Here is a 14162-nt window from a genome sequence, read left to right on the forward strand (position 1 = left end):
CGCTAACAATGATTTGATTAAGACTTATTCAAGAGCTTAGGAATCTGGATGGAACAAAAAGCTCCGATTGAATTGCTAATTTTAGTCTCCCTTCTATTGTTTTTTCAATGTTCACTTTATGAGACTCCTTTTAGTGAAATTCAAAATCTCTTTATTTGATGATGACATACTTGAGACTTGCATCTTTATATTTTGTAGATGAAACAAACCTTAGGCGTGTTTGCTTAATTTGAACTTATAACTTATAATTTTAAAAAAAAAAAGTATTTATGCACTTTTATTTTATTTTTTATCTACAACCATTAAATTTACCGAACATTTTAACTTCAATTAGATACTTTTCAACAATAACTCATACACTGAGCTATCAAATAGTTTTTTAGCCATCAGCTAACTTTCGAGCTATCAAAATCTCACATCAACGCAGTATATACACTTTCCAACTTTTTGTTAATTGCAAAGTGGAATCTCTAGTTTATTCATTATTGGCAATGCCTTATATAGGCTTAGTTACAATACAAGTGCTTAGACTAGTTGTGCTTGTTGAGACAAAATCCTATTTTGATGTTTTAATAACAACCCTTAATTAAATTTTAATTTGATTCTGATCATTTTGTGATCTAACAAGTGCTCTTGAGTGATTTAATTTAAGAACAGATGCAAAGGATTAAATTAACCTTATTTCACTCATAAGAAAAGAATCAAACATGTTTTAGACAAATCTGCCTCAGAGATTGATCTCAGATTGGTCTCCAGACTAACATGTTCAAAAGTATAAGCACTTATTCAAGTCAACTTTGCGCAAGACAAGAATGAACTTTTAAGTTGGACTTATTTAAAGATCATAACAGTTCAAATAAGTCATTTAAGGAAAGGAATTGATTTTGGTTCTTGAGCTTACTCGAATAAGCTTCTTTAAGGTATAATAACTTCACATCTTGCAACAAAGCTTTATGTTCTCCAAGAACATCATTAAAGAAGATAATCTAGACCAATGAGAACTCAACAACAAGTACTAACAGCTTGCATAAAGAATCATATCTGAACCATAGTACAAGAGTATGACAAGGGTGGCTACATTCTTCCATAAAATTCACTATTCATGTGTACTATGAAGGACAAGTGAATAGTTGCTACTCTATGTCTTTGTTGAGCATTTACAGCTGTTTGACAACTTGCAACAGCTCACAAATTCGTTGGACCTTATCCACACCATTTCAGAGAATGGTCTCCAACGTCCTGGAGAATGATCTCCCAGGTTTTTGCACTTAGGTGGCAATCTTATCCAAAGGCATTCAAATTCTATTTCCACACATGGGAAATACATTTGCAACGGATATACACTCAGAGACAACCCATTTACAGTTGGCCAAAGAATATTTCTGACCAACAAGTACAAGTGACTGTCAGAGACCATGAGAAGAACGATCTCCTGAAGCATCTGAAGGACAGAATCACATGGGCTGGTTTGTTTGTCTCTCAACGGCTATTTCTCCACTCACAACGAATATGTGTGATGTCCAAGCAACAAGGGAGCATCTCCATCTATAAATAGCACGTTGGTTTAATGGGAAGAGCAAGAACTTGAAGCACACAAAGCAATCTAAATACATTCCATCTCAAGCAATCAAGCTCTTCTTTTCACTCATACTCTAAAGCTCTCTAGAAATCTAGGATCATATTTTGTAGAGTACTTTGAGTGTATCAATTTGTAAGCTTCACATCCGGTTAGGTGTATAAGCTTAGATCCAAAAGAATCATTGTTAAATCTTTAAGATTCTCTCAAGTCAATTGGGTATAATTGATTGAGGTTACCTTGTAAAGGTAGATCAGCTGAATATAGCTGGATACTTTATGATCTGGATTTAGGTCATAAAGGGTTCTTTGATCTGGGCTTAGATCAAAGGGAAGTTTCTGTAATCTTGGTCTAGATTATAGTGGATAATCTCACACAAGTGGGGACTGGAGTAGCCCATACTATTAAGGGGTGAACCAGGATAAATTCTTTGTGTGATTCTCTTCTCCCTTACTCTTTTATTTTGTGCAAACACTATACACACTAATCACTTGATTATTTGCACTTACATTTTAAGGAGAACGTTCTCCAGTTGATCTAACCATCAAGCTTTTGTAGGCTGTTATTGTCTAACTTTATTTTGCAGTAGAAAATTTTAAAGGGTCACAATTCAAACCCCCCTTCCTTGTGACAAACCTTGTTACTTCAATTGGTATCAGAGCACTGCCTCTAAAGTCTAAGCATCTAACAAGTGCTTGAGGAAAAGATTCAGGAAGGAAGTAATGTCTAAACCTGCAAAATTCATCTCAGAAGGAGGATCATCAACTAGACCACCTCTTTTTGAAGGAAATGACTACTATTACTGGAAAGACAAGATGGAACTATTTCTTAGATCGCAAGACATCAACATGTGGACTGTTGTAGAAGTTGGAGACTATACTCCACTGGTCAAAGATTCATTCACACCAAAACCACAACTTGAGTGGACAACTCAGGAATCTGACAGGGTACTACTAAACACTAAAGCTCAATTATTTATTAAAAGTGCTTTGTGCAGGGAAGAATATGACAGGATCATGGAATGCAAGACGGCCAAAGAAATGTGGACTACTCTTCAAACACACCATGAAGGAACCAGCCACATAAAAGAAACAAGAATTGACATAGGAGTACGAAAGTTTGAACTGTTTGAAATGAGTAACAGTGAAACTATAGATCAAATGTATGGAAGGTTTACAGTTATCATAAATGAGCTAAACTCTCTTGGTAAAAAATATACCACACATGAGAGAATAAGAAAGCTACTAAGATGTCTACCAGAAGAATGGAGACACATAGTAACTGCAATAACTGTAGCAAAAGATCTTAAGAAAATGGATCTTGAAGATTTCATTGGATCTTTAAAAGCTCATGAAGCAATACTTCAAGAAAAGAAACCAGCAAATAACAAAATGATTGCTCTAGAATCACAAGTAAAAGAGAACCTTAAAAGAGAAATAACATGTGATGAAGAGAATCCTCTTCAACAAGATGATGAGGAAGAAATGGCTTTTCTCTCAAGAAGAATCCAAAGGCTGATGATGAGAAGAAATCAAATCAAAAATTCATTTCCACCAAGAAGAAATGAAACTGATTTAAGCCAAGTAAAGTGTTACGGATGCAGTCAAACTGGACATTACAAAAATGAATGTCCAAAGCTGAAGCAAAGAAAACCTCCCTACAACAAATCCATGATGGCTACATGGGACGATCTAGAAGAATTACCAGAAGAAGAAGAAACAAATGTCTGCCTAATGACCAGAACCAACTTTGATGAGGTAAATCTTGAACCTTGTTCATCATGCATGAAAACTGAACAACTATTTGATAATCTCTTGTATGATTCACAAATTACTGCTCAAAAGTATGATCAACTTAAAAATGAACTCACTGAAATTATTAAAGAAAGAGATGAGTATAAATTTGAACTTACTAAAGTCATCAAAGAAAAAGATGAGTATGAAACTAAAAATAAAACCTTAGAAGACACTTTAAAAAGAGTTCAAAATGATCTAGATAAAGTATCTAAGTTAAGTAAAGAAGAAATTATTGTTCAACAAGAAAACTTAGGACTAAAACAGAATATTTCACTTTTAGAAAAAGACATAGCCAAATATGTAAAAGCAACTGAAACCTTTGAAAACATCCTAGGTGTTCAACAAAGAGTAATTGATAAAAATGGAATAGGCTTCAAAACTCATCAAACAATTTATGATAAAGTTTTCTTACCTAAAAAAGATCAAAAAGTAAAAAAACTGTTTTGTTCCTTCTGTCATAAACATGGACATATAAGATACTTTTGTTTTAAGAAAAGATCAAAAAATTCTGTGAGAGATCATTCTCCAGATAATCTCCAAAACTGGTCTCAAAGGAATGCATACACAAAACCATCTCATAAGAGAATGCATTTTAAAAACACTAACCAACAAGGACCCAAATCCATATGGGTACCAAAAGTCTTACTAAACTCAAATGCAGGAATGTATGCTAGCAGTCAAGAAAAAGCCATGGTACTTGGACAGTGGCTGCTCAAGGCACATGACTGGAGACAGACACAGCTTCCTTTCCTTTGAAGAAAAGGAAGGAGGAACCGTTACCTTTGGAAATAATGAAAAAGCTAGCATCAAAGGTAAAGGTATAATAGGTAAAATTAATTCTGCTAAATTAGAAAATGTTCATTATGTAGAAGGTCTAGAACATAACTTAATAAGTATTAGCCAATTGTGTGATAGTGGTCTTGAAGTCATTTTTAAAACTCATACATGTGAAATTAAACAAATATCTTCTGGAAAAACACTTTTTAATGGATTAAGAAAAAAGAATGTGTATGTCATATATCTAGATGAACTGCCTGTTGAATCATGTTTTGTATCTCTTGAAAAGGATAAATGGATTTGGCATAAAAGGGCAGGACATGTAAATATGAGGACAATTGCAAAACTTTCTCAACTTGATCTAGTAAGAGGATTACCAAAGATAAGTTTTGACAAAGATAAACTATGTGAAAGTTGTACAAAGGGAAAACAAGCTAAAAGCAGTTTTAAACCAAAAGACTTTATTTCAACTAAAAAACCTCTTGAGCTACTTCACATAGATTTGTTTGGACTTGTCAAAACTACCAGTCTAGGTGGTAAAAACTATGGTATTGTTATTGTTGATGACTATTCTAGATACACATGGGTTTTGTTTTTAAAAAATAAAGATGAATCTTTTGAATCTTTTAAAATCTTTTGTAAAAAGGTTCAAAATGAAAGAGGTTCAAATATCATCTCCATAAGAAGTGATCATGGTGGAGAATTTGAAAACTCCCACTTTGAATCATTCTTTGATGAAAATGGTATTTCTCACAACTTTTCTTGTCCAAGAACTCCTCAACAAAACGGAGTTGTTGAAAGAAAAAATAGAACCTTACAAGAAATGGCAAGAACTATGATAGACGAATCTAATGTTGAAAAATACTTTTGGGCTGAAGCTGTCAACACTGCTTGCTATATCTTGAATAGAATGTCTATTAGAAAAGTTTTGAACAAAACCCCTTATGAACTTTGGAAAGATAAAAAACCAAATGTTTCTTATTTTCACATTTTTGGGTGTTATTGTTACATCTTAAATATTAAAGACAATCTAGGAAAATTTGACTCTAAGTCTGATAAAGGAATCTTTTTAGGATACTCTTTAAAGCATATAGAGTTTATAATCTAACATCAAAATCTTTGGAAGAAAGCATGCATGTAAAATTTGATGAATATGATGATATATCATGTGTAAGAGAAATAGATGATGAAGATGAGCAAAGCTCATCAAAAGAACAGGTTGCAGAACAGGAATCACCACCTCAAGAACCTCCTAAAACGTGGAAGATTATAAACAATCATCCTCAAGAACAAATAATAGGCGATACTGCAGAAGGTGTAAGAACCAGAAGATCATTTCAACTTAATGAGAACAATCTAGCTATGATCTCTCAAATTGAGCCAAAATCCATAGATGAAGCTATCATTGATGAATCATGGAAAATTGCTATGAAAGAAGAACTTTCACAATTTGAAAAGAATGAAGTATGGAAGCTAGTACCAGCTCATGCAGATCATTCTATCATTGGAACTAGATGGGTCTTCAGAAATAAAATGGATGAAAATGGTAAGGTAATTCGCAACAAAGCAAGACTTGTTGCTCAAGGTTATAATCAACAAGAAGGTATAGATTTTGATGAGACTTTTGCACCAGTAGCAAGGTTAGAAGCAATTAGAATATTACTTGCATATGCATCTCATTAGTGTCTTAAACTTTTTCAAATGGATGTGAAAAGTGCATTTTTAAATGGATTTTTAAATGAAGAGGTTTATGTCCATCAACCTCCTGGTTTTAAAGATGAACACAAACCTAATCATGTTTTTAAACTTACCAAAGCTTTATATGGACTTAAACAAGCCCCAAGAGCATGGTATGATAGATTAAGCTCATTTTTAATTGAAAATGGTTTTTCTAGAGGAAAAATTGATACAACACTTTTTAGAAAAACAAATGAAAATGATTTATTAATTGTGCAAGTATATGTTGATGATATTATATTTGGTGCTACTAACGAAAAAATGTGCGAGGATTTTTCAAACCTTATGCAAAGTGAATTTGAAATGAGCATGATGGGAGAACTCAGTTTCTTTCTTGGCCTGCAAATCAAGCAACAAGATGATGGAATCTTTATTAGTCAAGAAAAATATATCAAAGATCTTCTCAAGAAGTACAACATGAATGAAGCAAAGATCATGACTACTCCAATGCATCCATCAACAAATTTAGACAAAGATGAAAGTGGTAAAACTGTGTCTGAAAAAGAATATAGAGGAATGATTGGATCACTTCTATATTTAACTGCAAGTAGACCAGACATTGTATTCTCAGTTGGTCTTTGTGCAAGATTTCAAACATCTCCAAGGGAATCTCACCTTACAGCAGTCAAAAGGATTTTTAGATATTTGGTGGGAACACCAGATGTTGGTCTATGGTACAAAAAGGGATCACATTTTGACCTAAAAGCCTATTGTGATGCTGACTATGCTGGTGACAAACTTGAAAGAAAAAGCACAAGTGGTGCTTGTCAATTTCTTGGTGAGGCTCTTGTAAGTTGGTGCTGCAGAAAGCAAAACACCATAGCACTCTCAACAACTGAAGCAGAATATGTATCAGCTGCAAATTGTTGTTCTCAAGTGATATGGATCAAAAACCAACTTGAAGACTTCTCTCTAAGGTACACAAATATTAAAATTCTTTGTGATAATACTAGTGCTATTAATTTATCAAAGAACCCCATTCAGCATTCTAGATCCAAACATATTGAAATTAAGCATCATTTCATACGTGACCATGTTTGCAAAAAAGATGTTGAATTAATATTTGTTGATACGGAATCTCAATTAGCTGATATTTTTACAAAACCTTTAGTTGAAGATCGTTTTAATTTTATCAAAGAAAATTTAAAAATTATAAAAAATCCTAGCTAAGCTTTGTTGAAATCTCTTTCTTTTGGAGAACGCCAGGAGAACATTCTTTCCCTGAACGAAAAGTAGAACATGAGTTATTTTTAAAATACATCAGAATCTCTTAATTTTTTAATTCTAAATTAACATTTTTTTCAGACCTTTGTACTTCTCTTATGTCTCACACGCAAATCTCTCTCTCCTTAGTGTCATTATTATTACCTCTCTCCTTTTATCTTCCCTAAGTACACTTATACACTATTCATTATGGTACTAAGCTACACCTAACCTATCTATCAATCTTTTTCTATTCTCCATACACTCTCTCTTTATTGATTTATTTAATCAATACAAACTTAACACACTTCATCATAACCACCGAAAAAACCTTATCTCTCTCTCTCTCCACTATTCATCAAACCCTCCTTGATTCTACTCTCTCACTGTTCATCTCTCAATCCACACCAAAAATGGCTCGATTAAAGAAATCTGGAAACAAGAACAAGAAGGATAGTTCTTCATCCTCCTCCCAATCACCAAAACGCTCACCTCCACCTGCTTCTTCCAATCAAAAGTCAGGTACTAAATCATCCTCTTCCACCTCTTTTAAATCCCTTCCAGATCATGAAAATGAGACAGAAATTCAATCCAACCCTTCAAAAATTCCTCAAACAAATCAACCTACTGACACACAACAATCACCATCAACAAATGTTCAAGTTTCTGAAGTAATGATTGGAGAAATTTCAGTTACTTGTAAAACCGTCACAACAACCATTCATCCAACTCAATCTGCCCTATGTCATGATAAAACACATGATATACACCATTGAAAACGAGTCTAGGAAAGTCACTCTCCCTTATGGTATGTTCCTAACCAGAGTGTTCAATAAGTTCAAAGTCAGTTTTGAAGGAGAAGATGGAAAGAATTCTTCAACCACATTCTCTCTAAAGAATGTTGGAAGGATGAAATTCATAGGAGATATTGAGGATCACACTGTTGGTGATCAAGGCCAGAAAAGAAAAAGAGAAGATTTTGAAAAGGATAGCAATCTGGACCTTCTGGCTGAAGTTGTGACAACACAGGAAGACCATCCAGAGATCGTTCTCCCAGTCTCAGCTCCTAGTAAAAAACCCCAAGAAAATATTTTCTGAAAAATTTTCTTACAACTCCTTCTGATTACTCACACATGCATCAGCCTATCTACACTGATGCTGGTCCATCTATGCCATCCTTTCCTCATAATTTTGCTTCCCTAAATTCGTTTTGCACTAGTTATCCAACAAACGATTCTGCTGCGTACCAAAGCTCTGCCAATATCCATCCCTTTGACACCAGACCCACCAAAAAGTCAAAAATGGAGAAAGATGTTTCAAGTACCAGAAAGGACATGGTTAAGATGTTTGAAGCTATCAAGATCAACAACACCTTGTTAAGCTACGTTGTCCAGGAGCACCAGCTCTTTAGGACCTGGCTTATTGAGGAATTCTGCCCTGCTATGCGTGTTACTCCACCACCAACCAATCCTCCTCCACAAGTTCTTGACTTTCCAGAACTTGAAAAAGATTCCAACTCTGATGACTCCCCACCTGCTGATCCATAGTCGCTTCTTGTGCTGCCTCCTACCACTTTTTGCTGTTGACAAAAGGGGGAGAATGAATTCTGTAGTATTTAGGGGGAGATTGTGATATTTTAAAACGCTTTTGTGATATGCTTGGTCTGTTTTAAAACTTGTCTGCTTAATGTTATTTTTATCAGTTTTAGAATTTGTAGATATGGTTGGAAGTTGCTTTGGAATCAACTTCTGATTATATGTTGTTTGAATTCTAAAAACTTTGATTATGTTATGTTTTTGAATCACTTTTGATCATTAATCATGTACTGATAAACTGTCATATGCTTATGTATGAGTTTGATTAATGAATGTTATGTTTGATTCAAATGTATGTGTTTACACATTTTTACTCAATTTGCATTTGCATATTTTATAAAATGATAAAGAATGCTAAAATTGAGGGGGAGCTTTATATGATTAAATCACAAGTATTATTACTGAATTTGGTTTAATCAGAATCACAATCAAAAATTAATTAAGGTTTTGTCATCATCAAAAAGGGGGAGATTGTTGAGACAAAATCCTATTTTGATGTTTTAAAGATAACAACCCTTAATTAAATTTTAATTTGATTCTGATCATTTTGTGATCTAACAAGTGCTCTTGAGTGATTTAATTTAAGAACAGATGCAAAGGATTAAATTAACCTTATTTCACTCATAAGAAAAGAATCAAACATGTTTTAGACAAATCTGCCTCAGAGATTGATCTCAGATTGGTCTCCAGACTAACATGTTCAAAAGTATAAGCACTTATTCAAGTCAACTTTGCGCAAGACAAGAATGAACTTTTAAGTTGGACTTATTTAAAGATCATAACAGTTCAAATAAGTCATTTAAGGAAAGGAATTGATTTTGGTTCTTGAGCTTACTCGAATAAGCTTCTTTAAGGTATAATAACTTCACATCTTGCAACAAAGCTTTATGTTCTCCAAGAACATCATTAAAGAAGATAATCTAGACCAATGAGAACTCAACAACAAGTACTAACAGCTTGCATAAAGAATCATATCTGAACCATAGTACAAGAGTATGACAAGGGTGGCTACATTCTTCCATAAAATTCACTATTCATGTGTACTATGAAGGACAAGTGAATAGTTGCTACTCTATGTCTTTGTTGAGCATTTACAGCTGTTTGACAACTTGCAACAGCTCACAAATTCGTTGGACCTTATCCACACCATTTCAGAGAATGGTCTCCAACGTCCTGGAGAATGATCTCCCAGGTTTTTGCACTTAGGTGGCAATCTTATCCAAAGGCATTCAAATTCTATTTCCACACATGGGAAATACATTTGCAACGGATATACACTCAGAGACAACCCATTTACAGTTGGCCAAAGAATATTTCTGACCAACAAGTACAAGTGACTGTCAGAGACCATGAGAAGAACGATCTCCTGAAGCATCTGAAGGACAGAATCACATGGGCTGGTTTGTTTGTCTCTCAACGGCTATTTCTCCACTCACAACGAATATGTGTGATGTCCAAGCAACAAGGGAGCATCTCCATCTATAAATAGCACGTTGGTTTAATGGGAAGAGCAAGAACTTGAAGCACACAAAGCAATCTAAATACATTCCATCTCAAGCAATCAAGCTCTTCTTTTCACTCATACTCTAAAGCTCTCTAGAAATCTAGGATCATATTTTGTAGAGTACTTTGAGTGTATCAATTTGTAAGCTTCACATCCGGTTAGGTGTATAAGCTTAGATCCAAAAGAATCATTGTTAAATCTTTAAGATTCTCTCAAGTCAATTGGGTATAATTGATTGAGGTTACCTTGTAAAGGTAGATCAGCTGAATATAGCTGGATACTTTGTGATCTGGATTTAGGTCATAAAGGGTTCTTTGATCTGGGCTTAGATCAAAGGGAAGTTTCTGTAATCTTGGTCTAGATTATAGTGGATAATCTCACACAAGTGGGGACTGGAGTAGCCCATACTATTAAGGGGTGAACCAGGATAAATTCTTTGTGTGATTCTCTTCTCCCTTACTCTTTTATTTTGTGCAAACACTATACACACTAATCACTTGATTATTTGCACTTACATTTTAAGGAGAACGTTCTCCAGTTGATCTAACCATCAAGCTTTTGTAGGCTGTTATTGTCTAACTTTATTTTGCAGTAGAAAATTTTAAAGGGTCACAATTCAAACCCCCCTTCCTTGTGACAAACCTTGTTACTTCAGTGCTTGAATCAAGCCAAGCCAAGCCCACTAGCAGGCCAGGCCAGTCTGCGTGCGCGCCTGCTGCTTGCCTGCTGCTTGCTGCACAAGCCAGCTACAATACATTGACACTAACTCTAAGCACACTTACAAGCCTATTCACAACATACCCTCCCTTAAATTGGATCTTCAACAGATACAATTTACTCTACAAACTCATTCAGATCACAAATTCCAAGACCCTCCCTCAATTTGCTAAAACTGTCAAACTTCAAAGGCTTGGTGAGAATGTCTGCCAATTGCTCTTCTGACCTGCAATGAACCAGCTCAATAACATTGTCCTTAGTGAGATCTCTAAGGAAATGGTACCTGACATCTATATGTTTACTTCTACCATGCATAATAGGGTTCTTAGAGAACTTAATTGATGAACTATTATCACAGTAGATCACAGTGCATTCAGGTTGCTTCACTTTCAAGTAACTCAGAACATTCCTCAACCATATTCCTTGACAGGCACATGATGCTGCTGATACAAACTCTGCTTCAGTGGTGGAAAGAGTCACTATTGGTTGCTTCTTTGATGACCAAGAGATGGCACCTGAACCAAGCATGAACACAAAACCAGTAGTACTTTTCCTGTCATCTAGATCACCAGCATAGTCAGAGTCACTCCAACCAATGAGCTTCAAATCCTCACTTGTACCAGCTCTATACAAAATCCCTAATCCCAGTGTTCCTTTCAGATATCTCATGATCCTTTTTACAGCAATTACATGCATCTCAGTAGGCCTGTCCATGAATCTAGCTACCAAACATACAGAATAAGCAATGTCAGGCCTTGAAGCCAGCAAATACATCAAGCACCCTACCATTTGCTTATAAGTAGTACCATAAGCTACTCTTTCACTTTCATCTTTGACAAGCTTACACCCAGGCACTATTGATTAGTAACTTTGTTGCAGCTTTCCATTCCAAACCTAACCAAAATCTCAGCAATATATCTATGTTGATGCATAAAAATACCCTCACTGCTTTGAATTACTTCAACTCCAAGAAAATACCTCATCTTGCCCAAATCTGTCATAGCAAATCTTCCTTTCATGGAGTTTTTGAAGTCTTCTATCAGATTGACATCATTTCCAGTGAAAATTAAGTCATCCACATAGAGACTAACAATGAGTATCTCATCCTTCTTTCCATACTTAACAAACAAAGTGTGCTCAAAGGGGCATTTCACAAACTTCTCAGAACTGAAATAAGCTTCAATCTTATTATACCAAGCTCTAGCGGCTTGCTTTAATCCATAAAGAGCCTTCTTCAACTTGTACACCATGTTCTTGTTGCCATCATTGTACCCCTCAGGTTGAACCACATATATATCCTCAGTCAAATCTCCATGCAAAAAGGCACTCTTCACATCTAACTGAAACACATTCCATCTGTTGTTAGCTGCAAGAGCCAGTATAGCTCTGATTGTATCCCATCTAGCTACAGGTGCAAACACCTCATTGTAGTCAATACCTTGTTTCTGAGTGTAGCCTTTAGAGAGTTTAATGGACTGACATCTGTGGACCTATATCACCTCAATCCAATGGTGGATGCAGGTACTTTATGACATTCACAGATGACTTCAGTAGAAAAACATGGTGTTACATGTTAAAAGAGAAGTCTGCTGCTTTTGAAGTTTTTAAAAGTTTTAAAGCATTGGTAGAAAAAGAAGTTGGTTGCCCTATTTTATGCCTTAGATCTGATAGAGGAGGAGAATACACCTCTAATGAATTCAATGATTTCTGCAGCAATGAAGGGATAAAAAGACAATTGACTGCTGCCTACACACCACAACAAAATGGTGTGTCTGAAAGAAAAAATAGGACTATTTTGAACATTGTAAGGAGTATGATCAGTGCTAGAAAGGTACCTAAGTCATTTTGGCCTGAAGCAGTCAACTGGGCAACATATGTTATGAACAGGAGTCCTACTTTCAGTGTTAAAGACATGACACCTGAAGAAGCTTGGAGTGGTAGAAAACCTTCAGTGAATCACTTTAGAGTTTTTGGTTGCCTGGCTCATGTTCACATACCTGACAGTCAGAGAAAGAAGCTTGACAGCAAGAGCAAGAAATGTGTTTTGCTGGGAGTAAGTGATGTATCAAAGGCTTATAAACTCTATGATCCAGTTGACAAGAAAATAATCACTAGCAGAGATGTTGTGTTTGAAGAGTCAAAAGTATGGGAATGGAACAAGCTGTCACAGACACAAAGCACTGATAATGATGACTGGTACAATGATGAAGCAGAAGATGATTCAGTTCATGGAGACATTCCAGTTGAACCAGTCAATGAAGTTGATGCAACTGCAGTAGAGAATAGTGAAGATGATGATATGATTATAAGTAATAATACAAGTGATAGTGAAGGCAATAGTGATGGAGTGACACAACTTGCTCCTAGAGTTAGAAAACCACCAAGAAGACTTGACATATATGTAACTGGAAGGGAAGCAGAAGAAGATAGAGAGCTTCATAATCTAGCCATCTATAGTACTAGTAAAGATCTCAGCACCTATGATGAAGCAGTGAAACTTAATGTTTGGAGGGCTGCTATGGATGCTGAAATGGATTCAATCAAAAGAAACAACACCTGGGAGCTCACTTTGTTACCAGATGGATGCAATGCTATTGGAGTGAAATGGATTTTTAAAACAAAATTTAATGAAAAGGGTGAGATTGAGAAGTACAAAGCAAGGTTGGTGGCTAAAGGCTTGTTTTGGAATGATGTCTCTGTGTTGCTTACCAGTCAAGCAATCACTACAATTCTCATCAGAGTCTTCTAGCTCAGGTAGACCTCTCACCATTTGCTTCACTTTCAAGTAACTCAGAACATTCCTCAACCATATTCCCAACACCTATATGTTTGGAGGGCTGCTATGGATGCTGAAATGGATTCAATCAAAAGAAACAACACCTGGGAGCTCACTTTGTTACCAGATGGATGCAATGCTATCAGAGTGAATTAGCTCAAGCTTCACACTAGCTCTCCAATTGGCTTGTTTTGGAATGATGTCTCTGTGTTGCTTACCAGTCAAGCAATCACTACAATTCTCATCAGAGTCTTCTAGCTCAGGTAGACCTCTCACCATTGTTGGACAATGGCAAACTGAAACCACAATTGTTGCATTGTGATGTCCCACATTGGTAAAAAATATTCTTTTTCTTTATTCCCCAATTTCCTAACTGATTTTAATCAGTTTTGATTGTTATTCCTTATAACAAATATTTCCTTTTAATGCTCTTGATTAGCTATAAACCAAATAGCATAACCTCCCCTTTATTAGCAATTTT

General features: G+C 35.4%; 1 protein-coding gene across 1 annotated transcript; it reads left to right on the forward strand.

The window, feature by feature from the left end:
* The first annotated feature begins 2592 nt into the window (after window positions 1–2592).
* Window positions 2593–5832, forward strand: LOC123886036. Its single transcript, XM_045935372.1, has 3 exons — window positions 2593–3720; window positions 4034–4697; window positions 5276–5832. The coding sequence occupies exons 1-3, from the start codon at window positions 2593–2595 to the stop codon at window positions 5830–5832; spliced, it is 2349 nt and encodes a 782-aa protein (XP_045791328.1).
* The last annotated feature ends 8330 nt before the right edge of the window (window positions 5833–14162 follow it).

Source organism: Trifolium pratense, linkage group LG5 (assembly GCF_020283565.1).
Source record: "Trifolium pratense cultivar HEN17-A07 linkage group LG5, ARS_RC_1.1, whole genome shotgun sequence".
In the NCBI taxonomy this organism is placed as follows: Eukaryota; Viridiplantae; Streptophyta; class Magnoliopsida; order Fabales; family Fabaceae; genus Trifolium; species Trifolium pratense.